Source organism: Varroa jacobsoni, unplaced genomic scaffold, assembly GCF_002532875.2.
Source record: "Varroa jacobsoni isolate VJ856 unplaced genomic scaffold, vjacob_1.0 scaffold_694, whole genome shotgun sequence".
In the NCBI taxonomy this organism is placed as follows: domain Eukaryota; kingdom Metazoa; phylum Arthropoda; class Arachnida; order Mesostigmata; family Varroidae; genus Varroa; species Varroa jacobsoni.
The window spans coordinates 260,081-282,531 of NW_019213596.1; the positions used below are offsets into that span (position 1 = coordinate 260,081).

The window sequence follows — 22,451 nt, forward strand, 5'->3', positions numbered from 1 at the left end:
ATGTAGTTATTAATTTTCCTACCTAATTGAAATATCGAGCATGTAAGTTGGTCAAAGTAGTTGTATCAATTACTAAATGTCAACTATGAATGCTATTTCCTGTTCATCGACGGGTTCCTCATGAAGGATGGGCTCATCTAAAAGATGCAAATTACACGTCGAATCCAACTGTAGAGACGGCAGTTGACTCAGCGCACCTTCCTCACCCGGTAAAACTTCTTCTTCTTCAGCAGTTAGAGGTGATGTGCAAGGTGGAGACAGTTTCACTTCGCCTGGGTGACATAAATGGAAGTGAATGTGTTACAGTTAAACGCTTCTGCGACTTAAGACTATAATACATGATTTCGCCGCCAACTAGGTGGCAGCGAAAAATCCCGCATTGGATACATATTCTCAACCTCATATCTCTTATAGGAATTTATTCGGTTTCGAGTACACTCATATAACGTTCACAATGAATTGACATCAAATGAAGAATAAATAATGTGTAGCTTTTATCCGACAAGATATCGTCAGCAAGTCAACGAAATCAACGAAGTTTTACTACCGAAAGCCCAAGTTTATCAAAGATAAATTTCGCAAGTATGTTTCATTAATAACATACCAATATTGTCGATATTGGAACTAGCCTGCGACCTCTCTGATACAGGGCTCTTATGTTTTCGTTTCTTGCCACCCCCGCCAGGAATGTCTGTCCTGAGAGAAAGCATCGAAGACCGCATCTTGTTTATCATAAATTCCGGAACCTTGAAGCCCTCCAAGTCGTCGACCTGTATAAGTTAAGCCAGTACACTTTTAACGAATTTTTCTTTTTACTCTCTTTCAAATGAATAAACTGACGCCACAAACCAATACAAAGCTCTACTAGCGTGAACGATAATCCTACTATTTTAGATATAAACGATCATTCTTATTTGTGACACAAGTTTTTAACATTTGCTGGCGAGTTTTAAATCGAAGTCTATTTTTAATAGAACCTAACTATGTTACATTTCACTGGTAGCATTCATCGACCCGTACTATAGAAGCATCATACGATAATTATATTTTAGAATAACGTTCTTTAACAGCTTTGAGTCATTACCACCGACTCAAACGTTCCAATCAACTCAGTAATAATTATAGTCGGTAGATAATGGTAGATCACCGAACCTGGACGCCAGGAGCATCTTTGTACTCCTCGGTCTGTGCGAGATGTTTAATATCATCTAGTAATAATAGGAAAGCCCTTCCGCCTGCCGATGGCATGAGATTCTGCTCGTAAAGCCATAGCTTGTCTTCAGCATCTCCACAATAGCGGAACACGTCTTGATGTTTCATATACAGCCGACCTCTCTGTGCTCCTAGGCCAAGTGCCTTGTTGGCTCTGGCCCCCATTACGAATAACGTTTCAGTAGATAGACGAGCTGGGTCCCACCGGGGTCCTTCACGCTTGATAGCCTCCCCAGATTTACATGAGGTCCGCGACGCAGGAGTTGATCTGCCGGACCCGCCGGACCAGCTTTTCGTCTTGTTTGTCTGCAAATTAACGCAACAGTGACGTTATGCTAAACTCTCGTATAGTCAAACGCAATATCACTGTACCAGTGCACAATTTATATGTACATATTTGGGCTAAAAATTGAACATTAGCGTTTGTACGTCTCATATTAGGTAGGGTCACTAACTACTAACCGATCTGTGTCGTTTTGCCTTATTGTTCAAATATTTCGAATTTTATTTCCCTTTATTCACTATTCAAAACTTCTTCCAAAGCTAAACCGTTTTAAATAAAAATACCTTTAATAGAGTTTTGTTTATTCTTCGGCATTGCAACTAAGGTCTCACCCTTTTCTTGGGCACGTATAAAGTGTTGATCTGACTCGCATCACTTTCTGAGTCAGATAGGTAACCCCTATTGGGGGATGTTCTATGACGTCTTGAGAAGTGCTTTCTCCTTACGAGTTCTCCTCCGAGCATGGGCGAATTGCGGCCTGATTCAAGGTCGGAACAAGGGCTAGTTCCTCGTTCACCACGAACTCCTACCGGCTGCATGGAAAACATCTTCTTCGCCTGTTCCAACATCTGCCTGCAAACTGCTTGTAGGTGCTGTTCAGCGACCGAGTTGTCACCATTATTCATGCGAACGTTCTCGATTCCTGGCTTGAAGTACTCATCCATGTACTTGTCGATGACCTAGACAAATCAAACGAAGAGTGTAATATAATATATAGGTAAATACTTAGCACTTACTAACATGGGCTTGGTTTTATAGTAACGTATCTGTCTAACTCTATCTGATTACAGCAAAGGCGTGTTTTGCTATAAGATAATATTGAATTACATGCGCAAGGCATCTGGGAAATGTCTACTGGGTGCATGCCGAATTTTATTTCTAACCTTGCGAATTTCCTGATTAATCTTGGGTTGAAGATATTCCCTGAGAACTTCGAGACTTCGTGCAGCTGGAGTAACACAGCCCAATCGCGCTTTGTGAAGTGGAATGGAAGGACCTTTTTGTAGCGATGCAATAGCCTGAAGACTCTGTGGGCGCATATTGAATACGCCTTGCCAAGGAACACACGTCGACGGTTCAAAGTCAAAATAGCAAACTCCATTGACGATGTTCAAAGAAGTGCTTAAGGATTTAGGACAGCTGTTGCTATCATCATCGGCGCCGCTTGTTGGCTCGAATAGATGACCTACAGGACAGCGGTGAGGTAAATAAAATGTGTATGGAATTAACTTTTTAGCAGCTTTAACAGAACAAATAAAATGGACAGATGCATTACCTTAGAAAGAAATAACAGCTTCATTCGATAGGAAGTTGACAAAGCAGATATAGGTCTTCCATCGGATCGAATCAACATAAACTAATGTTGACCGTGTGTTATATGATTGTTTTATGATTATCTCGTGTACCTTTTTTTTCTTTTCTGTTGCTGTGGGATTCTGAAGGTCGTCTTTCTTCATCAGAACTGTCACGCTCCCCATTATCCGACGGCGAATAAATCCGAATCTCCGGGATCATTGGAGTTTTATGTAGCATGGTTTTTAGTTAAGATCTTTTATGTTTCACCTATAAAACCTAAAACATGGTCGACTCTCAGCAGATTCTTTCTGTGCACTCGATGTTGTCGAATGTAGGTTCACCATGCAGGTTTTGAAATGATATCATTTTTTAGAGACGTACGCCTAATCTTGATATAATATAACATTCAAGTAGAGTCAGTCATAAATTTCTATTCTGGATGAAGTTGAAACTGGCCACTTCGCTGAGATATTGAAACTGCTCGGCTAAAAAAGACACCCTTTCTTTGAAGAATACAAGGTATTCAGAGATTTTCACATCTTCATATGATCGAATTCTTTTTTTAGGGAAGACGACTTAAATTCATAATCTGCACATTTCTGTTATTCAGTAATTGCATATGGTACACCGCATATGCTTCGTTTAATATGTGGACCGAAGCTATCCCAAACATTTTTTGCCACTCCTGTGTTTTCTATTAATACTTCGCTCTTTGTAACGCATATGAAGTTCATCTGCCCACTGTGGACCATCGGATTCCGCGAAAATGCTATTTCTTTTTACATTGTTGATTCTGATTCACGCCAGTCTCAAACCACACACCAGTACACAAGAGCGCCCTTATGTGAAAAACGCTAATGTAAATATTTTTATATTGAACATACACCAAAATGTCGTTTCTATTTTGTTGGAGCAAAGTCGTATATTTATGTTCGTTTCTCTACTCTCTCCGAGAACTTTGTTTCATCTTGTAGGTCCGCTTTCGCGCTCTTCTGAGCAGTTCGGTGTACGTTCCGTCATTTAGTCGATGGCCAAGGGAAGAAGTTGTTCTGTTTCGAGAAATATCGCCATAAATCGATTTAGCTCCCGTTATTTAAACGCTGGGAAGGGCACGACGTCAACAAACGAATCATTGTATTGTTGGACACATTAGTGAGTAGTTGTTCAACTAAAGTGTGGAGACTGAGTGAGACCGAACCATTAATCGTGAAGTGAATGCGTATTCTTTAGGTAAAAAAAAGCTTCCACACGGTATCTACGTAAATAATGTGAGTATGTCAAGAAAGACTTGATTGATTGTACTATAGTTAGTCAATACGATTTATAGTTATAGCGAGCTTACTTGCAAGTGATATCTTATCGAAAAGTTACAATATGAATTGAAATGTCTGCATTGACATGCTTACTTCTTTTGACGAATGCTTTGCAGCTCATTTCCAGATCACAAATTATCTTTACTAAAAACCGATGTGTTTTGTAATATTTTCCCTAATGATTCTGTAATAATGAAATGAGAAATTATTGTAATGAAACCTTTCATTAGACTAACTTCTCATTCAAATGCTAACAGAGTTTTACTTAGAAGTTTTGCGGTGCAATGTATGCCGTAATAGGAGTGGCTGATTATCTATTTCGACGTACTTGTGCAAGGTCTTGTTAGCATAACTAAGTTACTTAAATAACAACTAAATTACTTATTGTTGTTTAGACAATGGGAGATGCTTGACGGAGCTACCATTTTCATCGTTAAGCTCCGTGTGCATGGTTGTTTTCCGTGGTTAGTTTGTGATCTTACTGTTACAAACTGCCTTGAAATAGGTCATAGAATACTTGCTTAAAAAAGGCCCGTTCTAGACCATGCGTCCGTCGGCTGAAATAATGATATAATAGAAAAACAACACATTATGTATTACTAATATAAGTGTATTTACAAGCTGCATTATTTCAGTGCAGTTAGCCAGTGATACTCAAATATCTCTAGAACCCTATGTGAATTCCGTGTAGTCCGTGTAGTGATGAGCGCAGCGTGACTTGTGGAAAAACAAAACATGCTAGACAAACATTAGTAGAGTAAGAATCAGGTTGTATAGGGCCAAACTCTCTGGCCGAAATCCCAGGCCTGAATGCAGCCCCAGCAATTTACGGAATAGCTGTCGTATGGAACGATCGCTTTTCATGTACACATAGTATATAAGAAAAATATTTATTGCATAGTTATTGAATTACGTAATACTGAACAAATTACAGAGACAAAATGATTCTTCGCTTCTACTTTGCATTTTGAATATCAAATTTACTTTATGCTGCCTGCCAACATATTAGTGTGAGTTTTACACGCTGCGAAACCAAGTTATAATGTCACAGCTGAGCATCTGAGTGGATTATAGTGCTGTAGTGTAGTTGTATTATTGCCCGCATGATACAAACGTATGAGGGCTTTCCAAATATAATGTCGAAATTTACGTTATTCATACTACTTTATGAAAAGGAAACGAATTCGAAGTATACTCTGTTTTCTAGTATCCTAATGGTACGTCTGCTGGTGGTAAAGAAGCATATCTTAATATAAATAAAATCTGCATGCGACATGCTGTTCCAGTTTGCGGACGTGAGCGTGTTAATCTATCTTAATATTGTATTTTTCTCTGTTTATTTTAAGAGATACCTATTTTAACATAATGGCGTCTGTGAGCTTGAGTAAGTTCGTAACGGAATCAGAGGTAGAAGAGGCTAAACGAAAGCGCAAGGAGGAATGGGATCGTGTTCGGGGGCCGGATGACCCAGAAGACGCACCCGAGCCGGACGTAAGCGACAGGCGACCACTTTTTGATAGGCTCGAGGAACAACGTTTGAAGAAAGAAGCCGAACGCGAAGAGTCACGCCAATTGAAGAATCTCGTCAAAGGTCTTGATTCCGATGAGGTTGAATTTCTCGAACGAGTCGACGATCTTCGGGCTCAGCAGGAACGCCAGCAGCGCGAGGAGGAACGCCGTGAGCTCGAGGAGTTCAAGCTGCGCACGCAATTTGCCAGACCAGCTGTGGAACCCGAAAAGGTTGAGCCCATAAAAAAAACAACGAATTTCAGCTCCGAAAAGAGAGAAACGAAATCACAAGCTAAGCTTCTCATAGGCGCGATTAAGAGAAAGGTCAGTGACGCCAATATTGCTGATAGCACCAGCGGTACCGCTTCAATCAATAAAAGTGCGTCCAATAGTCAACAAACGGCGACCGAATCGGGTGACATAAATTCTAACAGACAACAAGCGGATCAAGGACAACCAACGAAGACGATGCGCGTACTTGGCGTATTGCCTGGTCTAGGCAACTACGAGTCCGATAGCTCTGAAGTAGATTCTAATGGCAGTTCGGAAGAAGAGCTGACCATGCCTGTGCGAGATCTTCTCGGCAGAAAGCTTAATCAGCAATGACAGACTGCACTATGCGCAAGCGGCCGCCTTCGACATAGACCTCACAAGCCCAATAATTGTATACATTTGTTTATATAAGTAAGAATAATGATGATATGATAACAGGCGTTATCACACCGTTAATCTAAACGCAGCAAACCTTGTATTAAATAGAATAAAGTTATTTTTTTTTGCTTCTCGTAAGTACCGCAGCTTTTGCGATGCCATTCGTAGTGTTTCGTTAGCTTGAACAGTGTGAGAAACTAGGCTCAGGAAGAATTCCGTGGATATATGGACAGGACTCGCAGTATTTATGTTATTATAATATAAAGATGCAGAGCATAAACGTTACTTGTCACAGTGAATTTTTCGCTTTTTTCTTTGTATTTATTTTTTCATTGCCGAATTGAGCCGCTAAATGTGATTATCGTATAAAATCCGTATTTATTATGATTTCTACTATAGCTCCAAATTTAAAATAGGCAGGCCTTTTCACCATATACAAATTCTATACAAGTTTTATTTGCTGTGTTAACACAATCCATTTGTATGACGCAAGCCTTAATATGAGGCAATACCATTAGCAGTTTCAAAGTTTTTTTTGTTTGTTCACATCATTCTTACTTTTTTCGCCTCTATCGTCTTGACTGTGGATCACGGTAAAAAAGTCACGTAATATTATTCAATACTACGTTACATCCACTGAAGTATTATCGTTTCCATTAACTTTAAGTAACTCACGGCTCGATACACATGACGCGCATTTAAAGCGTTCGACAACACGGTAGTGGGCGTCGCTTAACGCGTTCCTGAAAGAATAATCAATCAAATGGTTGATGAGCCGATTACAACAAACTCTAGTAATTCATTATTTCTTGACGAATGCGTATGCAACATACACAGTCAGTGCTTCCCACTCTGGCTTCGAAAGCGTTCCCTGAAACGATGGGCAAAACGGCCATATCAGAAACTCGTCAAAAAAATCACGACGCAATAGCAATGTGCTCTGCTTCTTACATTCTGTATTATCATATTTAGGAAGTAAGCTCTCTTCGCCACATTATAAGCGATGAAAATCTGGGTACTGAGTAATAAAGTTTTCCTATATATTTCCTTATACCCTTTGATAAAATCTTAGTCTCATTTGCCGCTAAGCTGGCTTAATTATGCATTTCCAATGGCAAATTTAGATGTCAGTCTACGTCTGCTTCAATCGGTCTAGGTCGCTGTAGTACGGTTTTACCTAAGCTATCGAAGGTAGGCTTGAGAACTACCTATCAGTGCATTTTGCTTTTGTCATTAGCACTACTCCTTTTTTTATCAGACTGGTACTAACCAATTGTTTGCCCGTCGCTTTGTGAATTTCATGTGCATGAACGTAGTCGTGCTCATGGCCGGCTAGTGACCCCCCTATGTGGGCAGGATATGTTTCTAAAGCGTTCATTTTCTGTAGCAGCGAGGCGCCTTCCTGGTTACGAAAATCATTGAAGAACTCCTCGAATGTCCATCGCTGAACGAGTTCAAGATCTTGTTCGCGTGCGAGAATTTTAAACATTTCAAAATTGACTAGAAATTCGGGGCAGTCCACGACCCCCTCCAACTGAAAATTGTACTTGCAGCCGAATAGCGGAAAATCTTCTTTTGAGCTAAATGTGACCGTGTACACATCATTACCAAAGCTGAGTTCATCAGATTCCTTGAGGCGGCGTCTGTGCGACGGCGATGACGACGTTAGATAAATGTAGGACAACAAATGAACACGTATTGAGGAAACCATAAGCGCATGAATATTTAGATGTATGGCAACACTAATTTAGCAAATTTACTATCGAAGTTAAGTTGTAAAGCTTTCATACTCATAAAAAATAGATATAGCGGGGTATTTTTAAACCACCTGCCTCCAAAAGGTATCCCCAATTAATCTTCCTAATAGGCGCTACTGACAGTGCCTACAAATGGATCATCTCTGAATATAACACAGAAGTAAAATTAGAAAAAAATATAGAAAACCGCAGCAGTCTAACACTCACACAAGCTCGTACGCGTTTGGAGTAGTTCCGATAAAGTAGCCTCCCTTCCGAAGCCTTTCGGAGATGTTCCGTATCATGCATCGAGCCTGTGTCAATGATTCGAAACTGCTCGCATAGAAAAGCACACAGAATACAGCGAAGTTAATGACAATCACTGCACTACGTAAGCTTTAAAGAAAACGCAAATTATGGAAAATAAAGTATCGTAAATCAACTACGTAAGCATGACAAGAAAGAGTCAACTACCATAGCACATTGATAAAGACAAGCTGAAACATGGAAACCAGGTACTAAGGAATAATACTAGTAGTATAATGATTAAAATAATGCTGTGGTAGTACCAAATGAAGGCTACATTGGTGATTGACTAACCAATAATGGAAAGTAAATTGGCATGATACAACATCGAAGACAATATCCGATTGGGAGTATTTATCGGCAAGCCTCTCCCTCGTACAATCTGCCGCGACGAATTCTGCTTCGAAAATGTCGAAACCCAAACGAACCGCACGATTTCGGTTATCCATATAACGCTCTTTTGCCTAAATCGCAAACAATGAAGTAATCACAACATTTAACAGATTGTTCGACAGACTAAGTAAGTTCAAACCAGAATCACACGAATTCGTATCGTGAAGCCAAGAAATTTGAATTGGTAACAATAACTAATGCAGGATTGATTCACCCCTTGATTCTCTACTCTCGAAGTATTGTTTCTAGAGAAATTAGTTAGATTTTTGAGTACATAATCGTAGAATACAATCGAGGCATATGTTATACAGACGGAGAGAAATATTTATAATAAAACTGCGATATATAAAAATGTTTCATTTGTTTTATACAAAGATGAATACTACATATCTTGTAGAGTATGGAAAAATAGCAAGTCAAGCGGTGCGTTATGGTCAGACTGATTTTCCTCTTCTATATATATATATATATATATAGGATGCGATATTTAAATCCGGAATTTTTCTTGCACATTCTTAAGGCTGTATCGAAACAAAAAATATGTATGTATTTCTATGAAATTTTGTCATGTACCAGAAGCGTCATTTTCGCCAGTAATGATTATTTCATGTGATTACCATTCCCTAGGATTGTCACTCCAATTTAGAATATAAACATTCACCACTAAATTTCAGAATACACTTTTTTTAATCCTCAAATAACCTTTTGTAATAGTAACTTGGTGTATTTCAATGTTAGTAGATATACCATCGTCAAAATATCGCTAAAAGACGCTACATACAAAAAAATTTTTAGCGCAAATGCATTTTGGGTTGACTGTAGTCCCAAAAATGGAAAACCTCAAAAAAGCCCAACAGCCCAAAATGTGCACAAAGGTACAAAAGGTAATTTTCCCCCTTTAGAATTCTGGTAATTTTTTCCGTTCAAATTTAAATCGTGTGGAGAATTTTTCAGATTATCTCGCAGAAATCTCTCTTAGATTTTTTAGAAGCCGCATTAAGCTGGCAACAGCATGCGCTGTCGATTTTGGGTAAAAAGGGACGAAGAAATTGGATAATCGTTGATTCTTGGTCAAATTTCAAAAACGAAGTACTGTTTGTTGCTGTCACTAGTTTATTGCTCTATTCTAAAAGGAACTGACTTTTTTCCTCTACTAGGATGACCGCACACCTGTTATGACAAGCAGCTCCTAAAATTTACCTGAATTTAGACACCGCGTACTGCACATCACATAACCGTTTTACCTGTTGTAGTGACGTTTCTGCAATATCAGCACAGACTAGATGGTTGATGTCTCCCTTTTGCCACTTCATCAGGTCGCCGCCTTTTCCTGCACCAATGTCGAGGACACGAAAAGCTCCTTGCGACATATGAGGATTTTCACGAGCCCGCTTAATAAATTCCTCTGGAACATGGCCACACACAATAAGGCTACTTTTAGCCGATATTGTACTATTTATAACAACATCTTCATCAACTTATTTACTATTCTGTTTATACAAAGCTTCCATTAGGATTACAATAAACCTTCATTTCGGTTATGCTTTTAATGTTTGCAGTTCGAATAAATGCATTATCTTATTGATACGATCTAGCTTAAGAGCTATTACACGGGCCCTCGAATGCCCTTCGTGCCGGGAAGTCGATTTTTTTTTAAATTAATGGTCGTGCACCTTTGTTCGCTATCTCTTTGGCAATTCATACTTTTGTGCCAATTACATATAGCTTACGTTGAACAGAACGATTCTAGCTAAACAAGCTTGAGTATTGGCTTCAGGTATCTTATTTGATAGAAATGTATATGCGATCATAAAATAAAGTTGGGTTTATATTATACTTGTAGGATTGTCATGTATTACCATTAGTGCCATCACACATAGATCGGTTATAGTACTAATAAAATGCGTTCAGATGCATTGAACTCACTGATAAGCATTGATTTCACCCAGTTGTTAAAGGAACGCATATGGAAGATACGCGATTCTTTTCTGCCTTCACGACCTTGATCAGGCAGCGAATTGTAGTGTTGTGCAACGACAGGTGCGAGACCAGTATTGGAAACAATCTTCGCTGAATCTCCAGAGCGCACTTCAAACTTTTTGTGCCCGTGGTGCTATGAAATGTTTAAAGGAAGGTAATGCTTATTTGACCATTTTTTCTACGTTTAATTTTTCGCTAATGTAGTAGCTTCTCTTTCTCACTGTTAAAAAAGCTACACAGTCTTAAAATACGTCTTAATCTTACAGCATATTTGAAGAGACCGTAAGTTTATACAGGTTTTCTGTTTCTTCTAATGCTAATATTGAAATCTCTGAGTGACAACAACCTTCTGAATAGCTCGAGTAAATGACCGTTATCGCTTTAAATTAGTGTAAACATTCTACGTGATTAATTTATAAACTATTACCATGCAGCATTAAATTATATTTTTTAAAGGTGCTAATGTATAGCGCGCCATCGTTTGTTTGATGTATATCATATGCTGGGCTGTCACGACAACGTGGGGAAGATCAGGTTAACTGTATGTTTTCACTGACATCAAACACAACAAAAACCGCACGACAACAGAATCAGTGCACATTTGAATTCTAAAAATGAACTTCCGGACGCTGCATTGGCCAAAGGCACTCACTTGGTCACTCATGTCTTTGTTGTTAGTACTTTACTTGTTGTCACGGAAAAATTCGTAAAAACCCGCAAAACATTTCACAAACAAATCCCGGTAATCTCAGCTGATGCCAACGCGCTATATTTGCGCCAGTAATATGCGAGTCTTCCCTTTCCACTTTATTTTATTATTCTTACGAGGCATCTAATCGGCGGAACGCAGTTTTGGAGCGACCAAACGTCTCTGGTTATTGTAAAGTCGGTTTCTTCTAGGAAGTAAACTATACTGTTTTTATTGCAATATAAGGAGATCTGCTTAAAATTTGTTTTTCGGCTTGAAGGGTACAAGTTCCGATCCACGGTCGTCGGATACGTGTCCGAGCAAAAATTTCAGTAATAAAGTCAACACATTGCATTGTGCAGGGCGCCATTTTCGAAACATTCGATATAATATAGTGGTACCTGTCTGAACAAACTTGCTCTGAAGGCTATGCACGTGTTTCGGCCAATCTTGTATGCAAAATGTTGCGCCCTTCGAACGTAGGACATAGAAAGCAGAAGTATACTGTTACGTGTTAAGCAGCACTAGTCGATACATAAGGGCATTGGGACTGAGAACAAAGGCCTGACTTGACAAATGACATTTGTCATATGTGTTAATCATTCAAGGTAATTGTGCCGGTACTATACGGATGACTCGAATTCGCAAGTAACCAACTCCTAGTTACTTGGTCGCCTGATGTCACAAGTAACACATTGTAAATGATTGGATAAACTTGGATGACGTCAACGCGAGAAAAAAGTCAAATTTAACGAAGCTTAATCCTAATAATGGCATTTCACCACAAGCTACTGTTTTGAGCAGTGTATTCGGATCATAACATGATTGTTTTTTGCGTCTGTATCAGGAAGACACGCATATAATTCCACAAAAACCCAATATAGGACACAAAAGCCTATTCAAATAGCAAGATTCGAATCTGAAAAGCATTCTTATATCATGGAGGAGGTTTGCGAAGAACGCGTATTCGTCGAACGCGAATTAACGGCAATAGAGCTATTTCTTCCTAAAATTCAATATGAATATCTCGATCATACGGCTGATGTGCAACTTCACGCGTGGGGACCCGACCTCAAAAAATGTTTTGAACAGGTGGCTATCGCGATGTTCGGCTACATGACCGAAATTGAAAAGGTAAGCGTGGAAAATTACAGTCCATTAATCGTCTTAAAGCTAATTGTTTTTGGAGAACCCCACAACTTCCACTGTCGTGGTCATAATTTTGATTTCATAGCATTATAACCATGTATTTCATATTTTAATACAGGTTGAGCTGCTTGGCCACATGGATCTTACGGTGTCTGGAACAGATATGGAAAATCTTCTTTTTAATTACCTTGACGAGTTCTTATATTCGTTTTCAACTGAACCCAATTTTATTGCACGTAAAGTAGAAATTATCCTCTTTGATAAGGTGAGTTCATATGCTTGTAATATCCTTGGTGCTATCTGTAAGCTATTATTTTATTCTGTAGAATACAAATACTTTCAAGAATACAAATTAATATCTATTAATTTGTTACATACATATCTGTTATGTGTGTTTGTCACGTGCTACATTACCTAGCTATGAATCCGTAAGTAAAGTGACTTCGTTGATTATGAGCCGTCTTCTTCTTTTCTTGTCATTTTTTCATCCACTAACCTGAGCAAACTGAAGTTTAACCAAATATTGATGCTTACTAAATAGGTTTCGTCCGCTGTTGGCCAAAGTTGGTGAAACATCACACTTAGATAATGAAATTCAATTGATAGTGCTGATCTATTATATTGCAGGCAAACTTCACAATAAGATGTCGAGCATATGGGGAACGTTTCGATCTTGCAAAACATCCCCAGGGCACGGAAGTGAAGGCAATTACGTACTCCAATATGCAGGTGTGGGACAAACCTGATCACCATGAAGTGTTCGTTATTATTGACATCTAAGTCCGAAAATTAATGTACTTTTTTAGAAACTGCGCTGATATAAAGGTTAGCTATGTGCGATTCAACAACGGTTTCATGGATGTATGTATCTTCATTGTTTGAGACGCATTCGTAAACTAATGTTTGCCATAAAATGCAAAGTACCTGGATGAAAAGTCTCCCTTATCGTACCGAAGGCTACATCGAATATAAAGAAGATGCTAACAGAACCCGTTGAATTCACTTACTGATGAAAGTGATAGAACTCATTTTTATTATGTAAAATGAAAATGAGCCTCTTAAATAACTAAAAAAAGTAAGCATTGTTCAGCCTAATTTTCTCTACCTCTAATTATTAAATTTTTTATAATAAACTAAATCCGGTCATTTGCAATTAGGTATTTTCTCTATTAAAGTAGTAATTAGTGAATTAGTTGTAGTTCTTTTAAATGATCAGTTGTCATATGTATACCTAGATAAATACAGAACAAAAATCTACAATTTGTTTCCACGGCCCTTCAGGGCTACCTTCAGTATTAAACACGATGTTTACTGTAGGACTGCTGGTATAACACGTCAGGAATGCTTCTGCTATCGTATAACTGACTTAGCGTCGACAAAGCTATAGGCGATGGTTATATTTTGTACAAACGTATTTAGGTCTGTTAAGTATGCTATATTTATCCACATGTAGGCACCAGTTGTGAAGTTCGGTTGTTTATTTTTTTTATTATCACTGTGTACATAAAGGTTCATTTAAATTACAAAAGTACACTTCTAACTGCAATGACATTGCTTTCACTCAGATTTGCACGTTTCTTTATTAGCTAGGCTTCATACATCATTCACCGGCCAATTTACAGTAACATAGCTCAAGCTTCTGATTTTAGCACCCTGCGTCAATAGGTACTGCGTTAATAGGGTGAACCCCACAGCGCAGGTGGTAAAGCTTGTCTATTTCTATAACTATCTTAAATAAGTTCCCTTAGCTACCCAGTGTGCAATGGGTTAACGCTTGGTACAGTAGATTCATTAGGAGGCATTCAGCTCGCATTTATCTTTGTTACTTGCTTCTACATTTATCTACAGTAGGTTGTCAATAGAAATTGTTACTAGCCGGCAAAGCTCCGTATGAACTTCTGCACGTCGAAGTTCTCCCATTCTCCAGTTGTATACTCAGAGGCTCCAATGTACATGGCTACGCAAGCGCCAATTGCCGATGAGAGGGTGATCGACTTCTTCGAGATGATTACTGTACAGATGATTAAACCTAGGTGGACAGCCCATCGACTTAGCGTTACCTTAAGACAATAACACAAGCAGAGCGAGTAAGATTTTTTAAATTATTATTATCGTTACTATAACAATTACTTCTATTTTTTATAGAAACGATTGCCTTATGCTAAAGTATCATTTGGAGCAATTTAATATGAATATATCTTAGAAAATTGCAAGAAGACAACTGTTTGTTTAGTTGTGCTGTTTTTTAACTTGTTGCGACGCCATATATAAAGTTATAGATAGATTATATATATAATATAACTTTCTGACTAACACACAAATTGTGTAATATCTACGTTCTTGGCAGGATTCGAAGCAGTGACGCTTCCTTATCATCCTTCAACGAGGAGCTTAGTTGTCTAAGCCGCTGTGTGGGCATATGTGGTAACAGAATATCTAGCTTTAAGCTTGCATAAATAAACGAGATAGCCAGGTTTCCATTTTCCAATTATTCGTTGCATTAGTAAAGTATAAAAAGAGTTAAGTGAATGTAGTGAGTTAAGCCCAGCGGAAACATGAAGATCGTTAGGTAGGGGTTAAAAATTTGCTTTAACTAATTGCTCTGAATACGATTGTTGAAGGCGTAGAATTCGATACCGAAAAGAAGTTTATTTTTGGTTTCTTTCTAAATTTATTCCTTTCAGCGATAGTTTTCCGTAATTCAATAAGGATCAATAGGTTAAGGATAAGGTATAATGATACTGTGGTCTTTCTAGGCTAAGCTAACTTTAATGGTATGGAAGCCGTACATTATGCTGGTTTTAAAAACAACTGGCTAAGCAACATTTGCTAAATGAGAACGAAAATCGATAAGTGTAAACAAGATAATTGCTTGCAAGTGTTAGGGTCCTAATTGTTGGTTTATGCTCTGGGTGATTTCTTGTCCCGCCAGGGTATCAATACCTACTCATAAGTGGGTTCTCTTAATTTCGCTCGTCAATATTCCAACCAAGATACATATTATTTCAGTAAATGCAACAACAGTGTTCTGCTTAATGGTCTTATACAACTCACTTTATAAATACACACTGTCAATAGTTTAGAAATCACACGACTACAATTTTTAAGTTGGAACATGTTTAATCGAAAGAAAGAATAATTTTAATGTTTTAGCTGTATTGAGGAAGTTAAAACCAATCCGCCAATGTAGTTTTTGTAGTTATAGCATGTCTGCATGCTTTGCATAAAACGCTTACGCAGTGTTTATCCTACTTCTATAACGTTTTAATAACTTACCTGCACACTGTTAAGCCTCTGTTGCGTGCAGACGCCCTTGTTGAGTACGTAGCCTTTAGCACACTTCACACAGTTATCGGGACCATCGGCATAACAGCCCAGACAAGTTTTATCGCACTCAAGACAGTGAAATCCGCCCTCGTAGTTCACGCAGAACGTGTTCCCTGTACACGGCGACTCCTCACTCTCAACGCACTCGTCTATATCGGAACAGCCCCACTCTTGTGTATGTACATAACCCTTTTTGCATACAACACAGCCTTTTGAGCCTGTCTCACGACATGTAGCGCATGACTTATCGCAAGCGCTACATTGGCTCGCTGTCGAATTGAGGAAATAGCCATCCGTACATTGGTCACACAGCTCACCCTGGTACCCCTTATGACATTTACATGTGCCATTACCCTTTCGGCTGCCAGAGCCCCGACAAGTACCATGGCCTGAGCAGGGTTTCTCCGCGCCCCCCGTACATGGTGTACACTCCGGGCCAAAATAGCCTTTATCACAACATACGCTGAGCTGCTCGACACACAGCCATCTGTCGAGCGATTTACTGTCATGTTTCCGCAGTCCGTGATACCATTCCTCGAGCAGGTGCTCGTGTTCCTCTTTAAGGTCCCTGCACTGTCCTGCGTGTTTCTTGATATCATCGCACATTGCCTCCTGAACTTCGATCAACCGTACCTCCGAGTCCTCGTACCTCATGCCTCGCTCCTTTTCGTAAGCAGCGTCACCACCTTCGAACTTGTTTCGCTGGGTCTTTTCGAGACCCTTGAGGAACTCTACGGCGACCATCCTACAGGCTGCGCACGGTGGCAGACGCTCATCCGAGCCTCTGCCGACAGTGGAGGCTCTGAAACCGAGGGTCTGCGGGTAGGCTGACGGAAGCAGGACAGGCAGTATCCATATAATTCTGAAAAGTTTTGCGACAAATAGGCAAGAAAAGCACAGTTTGATGAATCCGGCATATGAATGGTCACGTTATGATTACGAATTGTTTTATAAATTGGTTTTGTCTTACATACGATGGCATTTGAAAAGCAACGCCAATGAGGGTAAGTTAATTAAAAGCTATTTAAGTCCCTGTATCTGATATCTGAAGTATCTGATATTTATGTGAAAACATATTAATGTTTCCACATAAGTATCATTATGTTATTATTATCATATTACGTTATTGACAAAAAAAAAGTTGTTTGAGCTGTACGTATTCTCGGTAACAATAAAGAGTCTACCTCAAGTGATTATGAATTGTATCATTGAAATGACTATGGGAACTCGGAATAATTTTTGACTTCTTTTCCGTCTTTCAAAATGTAAGTCGGATGAATTACAATATATTGGTCAAGAAAAAAACGTAGGTGGAACGAATGCGAGCAGTGCGGCACCTGATTCTACACTTCAAGTATTATCCGATGTAAGGACATCAAGTTAAATATAAAAAAAATATTAAGCATTCTGAGATTGAGCATGCAGTTGGTGGTCTGTTTTGTTCTTCGCTCTGTGATCTTAGCCGATGCAATATGTATATTTGCTAAGTGTAATGCTGACTAAGAGAGGGACTATAATCTGCAAACGCATCAAGTTGACATTTTGTGATTGAAGTTCGGTTATGGTTATAGTCTAGAAAAGTGACTGATGTTGTCGCTAAGCCGCGCGTTAGTTTGAGCCTCGCTACGATAGTCGTTAGATTATCGTAGATTTTTCTGCGCGATGAGGGAGTCGGGTTCGGCCAAACGTTATTTTATATGTTGCTACTGATTCCCATAAGTTACTCTAATAGAATAAATGCTAAAGTGAAAAACGCTTCGAATTTCTTAAACAAACATTAACGTCAGTAATCACGCTAAATTTAAGTCCACGTCCTGAAATATACCCCAGCCTAAATAGGATTTCCATGATTTATGTGAAAAATTTACTGTCGCCGTATCTTATTTCCGATTGCCTTTTCAAAGCAATTTAGTCCTATTCTAAATCAACTACCTTACGGAATATGTTTCTATACGCGTAGTCAATAAAGAATCTCCCTTATTAAGACTATCTAGACGCGTGGCCGCCTATAGTCTCTACCAAAACATCGCTTCGTTAATGACACAGATCATTTGGAAGCTTCAAATTGTTGGAGTGATGCAGTTATGAAGGAGGTCAAGTAGTCGGACAGCCGACCCAATGAGACCAACCACATCCGATTCTGGCACAGCTGATTCTAATCTATTGTCATGCGTCCTTTATGTTTTCCCCTCTTTTATCCTGTTTCAAATAACAATCTCTTTTTTGGAAAAGCTCACACATATTTATCTGCACTGCTCTAGTCGCTCATCCGCTGAGTGGCAATAGACACCAGTGGCTGTCTACGAACAGCGTGAGCTACAAAGACACTTTCTTTCTGTATCAGTCTGGTGTGAATACAGTCAGTTGTATGAGATCAGTTGTCGTCTAGCGACACCTCTGCCACTCCCAACAGAAGCTGTTAAGATGGGCCAACGTACATAGAAATGCACAGATATTTCATACTCGTTCGATGACCACTTGATTATTATCGTCGTAGCAACCCACAATATTCTTCGTACACAGTGTAAAGTTGCAGCTTACCCGATGCTTGTTTTAGCATTAATGTGTACCGATGAGTCGGTCGTCGTGTGCATGAATCTCATTATGCGCCGTAACCGAAGTTTCTCCCAGTGCCGACCTGTAGACAAATACTACCATATACGATTCTAACTAATGCTGAACAACGCGTAGACAGGTAGAAACGGTACTCTGCTCAATCTCGATACTCGCGTCGAAAGTTAACTTGAAAATGTTTTGTTAGTCCAAATTCGATTTGAGCTTTGCTCAAATCTATCACCGGCCCAGAGAGTTCTTTCTACAGGGCCGGCACGCACACGAGTGTCACACGAAGTTGTACTATGTTTTTGTCCTACAGTTTTTCTGGGCTCCTTTTACACAGACGAATTACACACACAGGGCCGACGTAAATTACGGCGAATGCTCACCATAGGGCGCAAAACGTAACCAGCGGTTCAATGGTCTGTTGCCTGTTGGCCCGTCCGGGTTTGGCTTTACAATGCACCTCTCGTTTGTTTCGCCTGCTTTACAGCTACTGCTTCTGCGGATGCTGCTGTTGTTATTGACCGTGCTGCTACAGCCGCCGGGAGCGGCTGTCCCTCGCTGTCTGCCTAGTTCTATCGGCGCCATTGTTTAGCTGAGAGACAGAGCCGTTGCAGACCTCTCGCTCCAATTCGCTTGCTGTTCGCGCCCCCAGCCTATCAGCTGAGAGGCGGCAAACATGTGGTCAATTCGAGAAGAAGCTTAGAGACGGACGAGTGTTTTAGACGAAGGACAACGTTGTTGTTGTCCCCGATTTTCGTGTTACAGAAAGAGATTAGGTATAGGGTAAACTGGTTTTGGAAATCGGTTATGGGCTTTTTCAAATTGGTTTGTCTATCCCTCTATTTTCATGAGTTACAGCTCCCATGATAGTGTCTTCCATCATGTTGTATTGTGTGCAGTATTGACTGTACTGTTAAGGGTGTTGTCACTTGTCCGAAATGAACGGTTTGCAGTTGCGATTCTATTGCTGACTGACGACGGTCACCTTCTTTGATGACCGCTGATAGTGTGCTTGTTGTCCAGCTCAATTTGGGTTTGGTCATGTAAGAGAACCAAAAAAAGGCAAAGTATTATGTGGCTGAATGCTAGCTATACGGAAAACAAAGCGATGGTAGCCGGTTAGTGAGCCAGCAATAAAGTTCCGGGAAATATCATCCATTATTCTAGAGTGGTGACGGGTTATCCAACTGCGCTGTTTCTGCCGAGTTATCCACTTGTTCAGTTTCATTTTGATTTTGCTTCCCCTCTTATGACGATAGTGATTGTGTCCCATAGCGGTGAACTGGGCCGAGCAAGAGAGGCACGTGCGTATTTTTTTCACTGCATTCGTATTAGTGCCTCGAATAATGAAAAACGAGTTGCTAACAGGGTTGGATTTTCAGAGAGTTCTGTGCGCAGATGGTGAGATTCTCCTTAAAATCTTTGTGAAATCTACGAGCAGACAGTCGTGTAGATTTTAAGCACTCAGACGACTAAGTGGCATTCTCTACTATTAGATAATACGGCGTGCACGCACGATGTTGTCCACATCATTGGTGCTTAATTTGGTTGCCTCATCCCCTAAAAGGCTATCAGATTGCTCGGCCTGGATCGAGGACCTGGACAAGCAATTACTAACCTGCAAACAATATATTACCCCATTGATTTTTATCATCGCCTTGACTTAAGCAACTATCAAGGTTTTAAAGTTTTTGGAGTAAATACTATGCATTCACCTAGTCAGACTCCACAACCTAACCAGAAGCTTTCCTGTCTGCTGCTTCCACTGCTGCTGCGTCTCCACTCTTCCCCAGTCTAGAGTCTCTTTCCACCAAGGAGCGACGACGGTCATGGCGACCCCTGGTTTCAGTGTAAGAGGGGCATATTTGCCCGCGCGAAAGGCGGAAGGGACTCGCTAATACTACAAAGTAGCAGCCGCTAACATCTTGCCGCGGCAGTAGCCCGTGCGGTCTTCTCATACTCTGCTCTTTTCGTAAACTGTTCGTCGGTCGTTCATTGCACGACTCGATGCTAGCGTTGGCCGAATCGGATCGTAATATCGTACCCATTCAATCCAGCAATTGGCTACAGATGTCAGCCCTCTAGCAGCTGCTTGCCCATTCCTCATTGCTTGTAACAGACACGAACAGGTTAGTGGAAAAGACCACCGCAAACAAGGAGTGACGATCCAAACGATAGCCGCACACAGCATTTGAGGAGCATAATGCACTCTACGATGGGATGGGTTGCCGCAGTGCATAGAGGAGGTAAATGAGTGTGGCGTTGCCACTTGACTTATTGTTTTTGGAGCTATTCAACGGACAGCTACATCGAATAACTAACGAAACGAGCGGCCGCAGAACATCTTAAAGAAGGTTTGCTGAAGCAGAGACGCTTGTTTGTGCTATAGTACAATATCCAAACAACAGAAGTGGTCGTAGCTACATCAACAGTTGATTAATCGCGCTTCAATCAGTCAATCGCGGTCAAGAAAGGGAAAATACAAAATGAGAGTGGGTGAATACAAGTAAGGAAGAAACATAAGGCTGTAGTTACTGTGTGCTAGTAGTTTTTGTCTGGGTAAACGGTTAATAATAATTTGACTGTTACACGATGTGCCACTTCGTTTAACTGTTTTTACAAAAATCTACATGGATCTATATGAGAGAGTAACAGTGTACACATCAAAATTTAACGTGTATCTGAGAGAAGTAGTATCTTTTGTGCAGACTCGGCGAATACCAGACTGCTCTGGGACATTAATCCGATGAAGATGAACTGATCAGGGCAAACTGTGGTGGAAAAACAAACCCAGGACTGGGTAGTAAAATCACAGCGCAATCAGTGCCTTGACGTATAATGTTCATATTGTCACGACGTGTGGGAAAAAAATGGTAGCAGGTTTACTAGCACGAGTTCCCATGTCTTAGACGTGATACACGGTAATTCCGGCGGAAAACGTATTGTGGAAAAACCAAGCCGTGTCTGGCAACTTAGCAGCATGGACCAAACAGACGGCTCACAGGGACCGATGCAGCGAGTCGGTTATTGGTGGCCTGATAAAAAAGAGAAGTATGTTTCGCCGAAAGTTCTCAGGAAACATCTCAGGTTAGTAGAAAGCTGTTGCACTGCCCATCTAATTTAACAATTTTATTTACTTTTACAAGTTGCTTGATACAATATAACATTATCATCACAACTTAAATATAAAAGGGAACCACTACAAAGTTTCGACGTCTTTGTTATTCTTGATATGCGTGGGTGTTAAACAGAAGTTAGATTAGATAGGATAGGATAGGATAGATAGATAGATAGATAGATAAGATAGATAGGATAGAGAGGATACGATATGATACGATAGATAGATAGATAGGATAGATAGATAGATAAGATAGGTAGGATACGATACGATAGGATAGATAGATAGATAAGATAGATAAGATAGATAGGATACGATATGATACGATACGATAGATAGATAGGATAGATAAGATAGGTAGGATACGATACGATACGATAGATAGATATAGGATGGACATAGGATAGACATAGGATAGATAGATAGATAGATATAGGACAGACATAGGATAGATAAATCGATATAGGATAGATAGATAGATATAGGATAGACATAGAATAGATAGACAGACATAGGATAGATAGATAGACATAGGATCTATATATCTATCTATCCTATATCTATCTATCTATCTATCCTATATCTATCTATCTATCTATCCTACATCTATGTATCTATCTGATAGGACAGATAGATAGATAGATAGATAGATAGATAGATAGATAGATAGATATAGGATAGATAGATAGATAGATAGATAGATAGACATAGGATCTATATATCTATCTATCCTATATCTATCTATCTATCTATCCTACATCTATGTATCTATCTGATAGGATAGATAGATAGATATAGGACAGACATAGAATAGATAGACAGACATAGGATAGACATAGGATAGATAGATAGACATAGGATCTATATATCTATCTATCCTATATCTATCTATCTATCTATCTATCCTACATCTATGTATCTATCTGAT

The 22,451-nt window shown here is 39.6% G+C and overlaps 6 protein-coding genes and 1 long non-coding RNA gene across 9 annotated transcripts in view; 4 read left to right on the forward strand and 3 right to left on the reverse strand.

Annotated features, from left to right (window-relative positions):
- Positions 1–6: 6 nt before the first annotated feature.
- On the reverse strand, positions 7–3,755 carry LOC111262709 (deoxynucleotidyltransferase terminal-interacting protein 1). Its single transcript, XM_022837181.2, has 6 exons — positions 2,902–3,755; positions 2,380–2,681; positions 1,828–2,175; positions 1,153–1,518; positions 605–770; positions 7–272 (listed from the first exon to the last, which is right to left on the reverse strand). Exons 1-6 carry the CDS (start codon positions 3,026–3,028, stop codon positions 73–75), a joined length of 1,509 nt encoding a protein of 502 aa, XP_022692916.1. The 5' UTR covers positions 3,029–3,755; the 3' UTR covers positions 7–72.
- Positions 3,756–3,895: 140 nt separating this feature from the next.
- Positions 3,896–6,563, forward strand: LOC111262713 (PSME3-interacting protein). Its single transcript, XM_022837187.2, has 2 exons — positions 3,896–4,059; positions 5,451–6,563. The coding sequence occupies exon 2, from the start codon at positions 5,470–5,472 to the stop codon at positions 6,217–6,219; it is 750 nt and encodes a 249-aa protein (XP_022692922.1). The 5' UTR covers positions 3,896–4,059; positions 5,451–5,469; the 3' UTR covers positions 6,220–6,563.
- A 124-nt stretch (positions 6,564–6,687) lies between these two features.
- On the reverse strand, positions 6,688–11,473 carry Rnmt (RNA guanine-7 methyltransferase). Of its 2 annotated transcripts, none has more exons than XM_022837185.2 (7): positions 11,332–11,473; positions 10,626–10,812; positions 9,944–10,104; positions 8,601–8,770; positions 8,229–8,333; positions 7,535–7,907; positions 6,688–7,135 (listed from the first exon to the last, which is right to left on the reverse strand). In XM_022837185.2, the coding sequence occupies exons 1-7, from the start codon at positions 11,341–11,343 to the stop codon at positions 7,067–7,069; spliced, it is 1,077 nt and encodes a 358-aa protein (XP_022692920.1). In that variant the 5' UTR covers positions 11,344–11,473; the 3' UTR covers positions 6,688–7,066. The 2 variants fall into 2 exon arrangements, with proteins under 2 accessions (XP_022692920.1, XP_022692921.1); XM_022837186.2 differs by having other exon boundaries at positions 11,107–11,473.
- Positions 11,474–11,731: 258 nt separating this feature from the next.
- On the forward strand, positions 11,732–13,669 carry Archease (protein archease). The gene is made up of 4 exons (XM_022837188.2): positions 11,732–11,975; positions 12,215–12,501; positions 12,635–12,781; positions 13,144–13,669. The coding sequence occupies exons 2-4, from the start codon at positions 12,307–12,309 to the stop codon at positions 13,294–13,296; spliced, it is 495 nt and encodes a 164-aa protein (XP_022692923.1). The 5' UTR covers positions 11,732–11,975; positions 12,215–12,306; the 3' UTR covers positions 13,297–13,669.
- A 408-nt stretch (positions 13,670–14,077) lies between these two features.
- On the reverse strand, positions 14,078–18,941 carry LOC111262710 (protein disulfide isomerase Creld2-like). Its single transcript, XM_022837184.2, has 3 exons — positions 18,385–18,941; positions 15,793–16,705; positions 14,078–14,576 (listed from the first exon to the last, which is right to left on the reverse strand). Exons 1-3 carry the CDS (start codon positions 18,444–18,446, stop codon positions 14,388–14,390), a joined length of 1,164 nt encoding a protein of 387 aa, XP_022692919.1. The 5' UTR covers positions 18,447–18,941; the 3' UTR covers positions 14,078–14,387.
- On the forward strand, positions 14,463–15,004 carry LOC111262715 (uncharacterized). The gene is made up of 2 exons (XR_002681802.2): positions 14,463–14,603; positions 14,864–15,004. It is a non-coding gene; the product is annotated as an uncharacterized LOC111262715 (long non-coding RNA).
- Positions 18,942–19,454: 513 nt separating the features above from the next.
- Positions 19,455–22,451, forward strand: part of LOC111262704 (inositol-tetrakisphosphate 1-kinase) — a 27,688-nt gene continuing 24,691 nt past the window's right edge. Inside the window, exon 1 of one of the 2 annotated variants that reach the window (XM_086969297.1) lies at positions 19,455–21,492. In XM_086969297.1, the coding sequence (XP_086825423.1) occupies positions 21,386–21,492 (107 nt within the window). In that variant the 5' untranslated portion in view covers positions 19,455–21,385. The remainder of the gene's footprint in view (positions 21,493–22,451) is intronic. The other variant, XM_022837173.2, reaches the window with a different exon arrangement.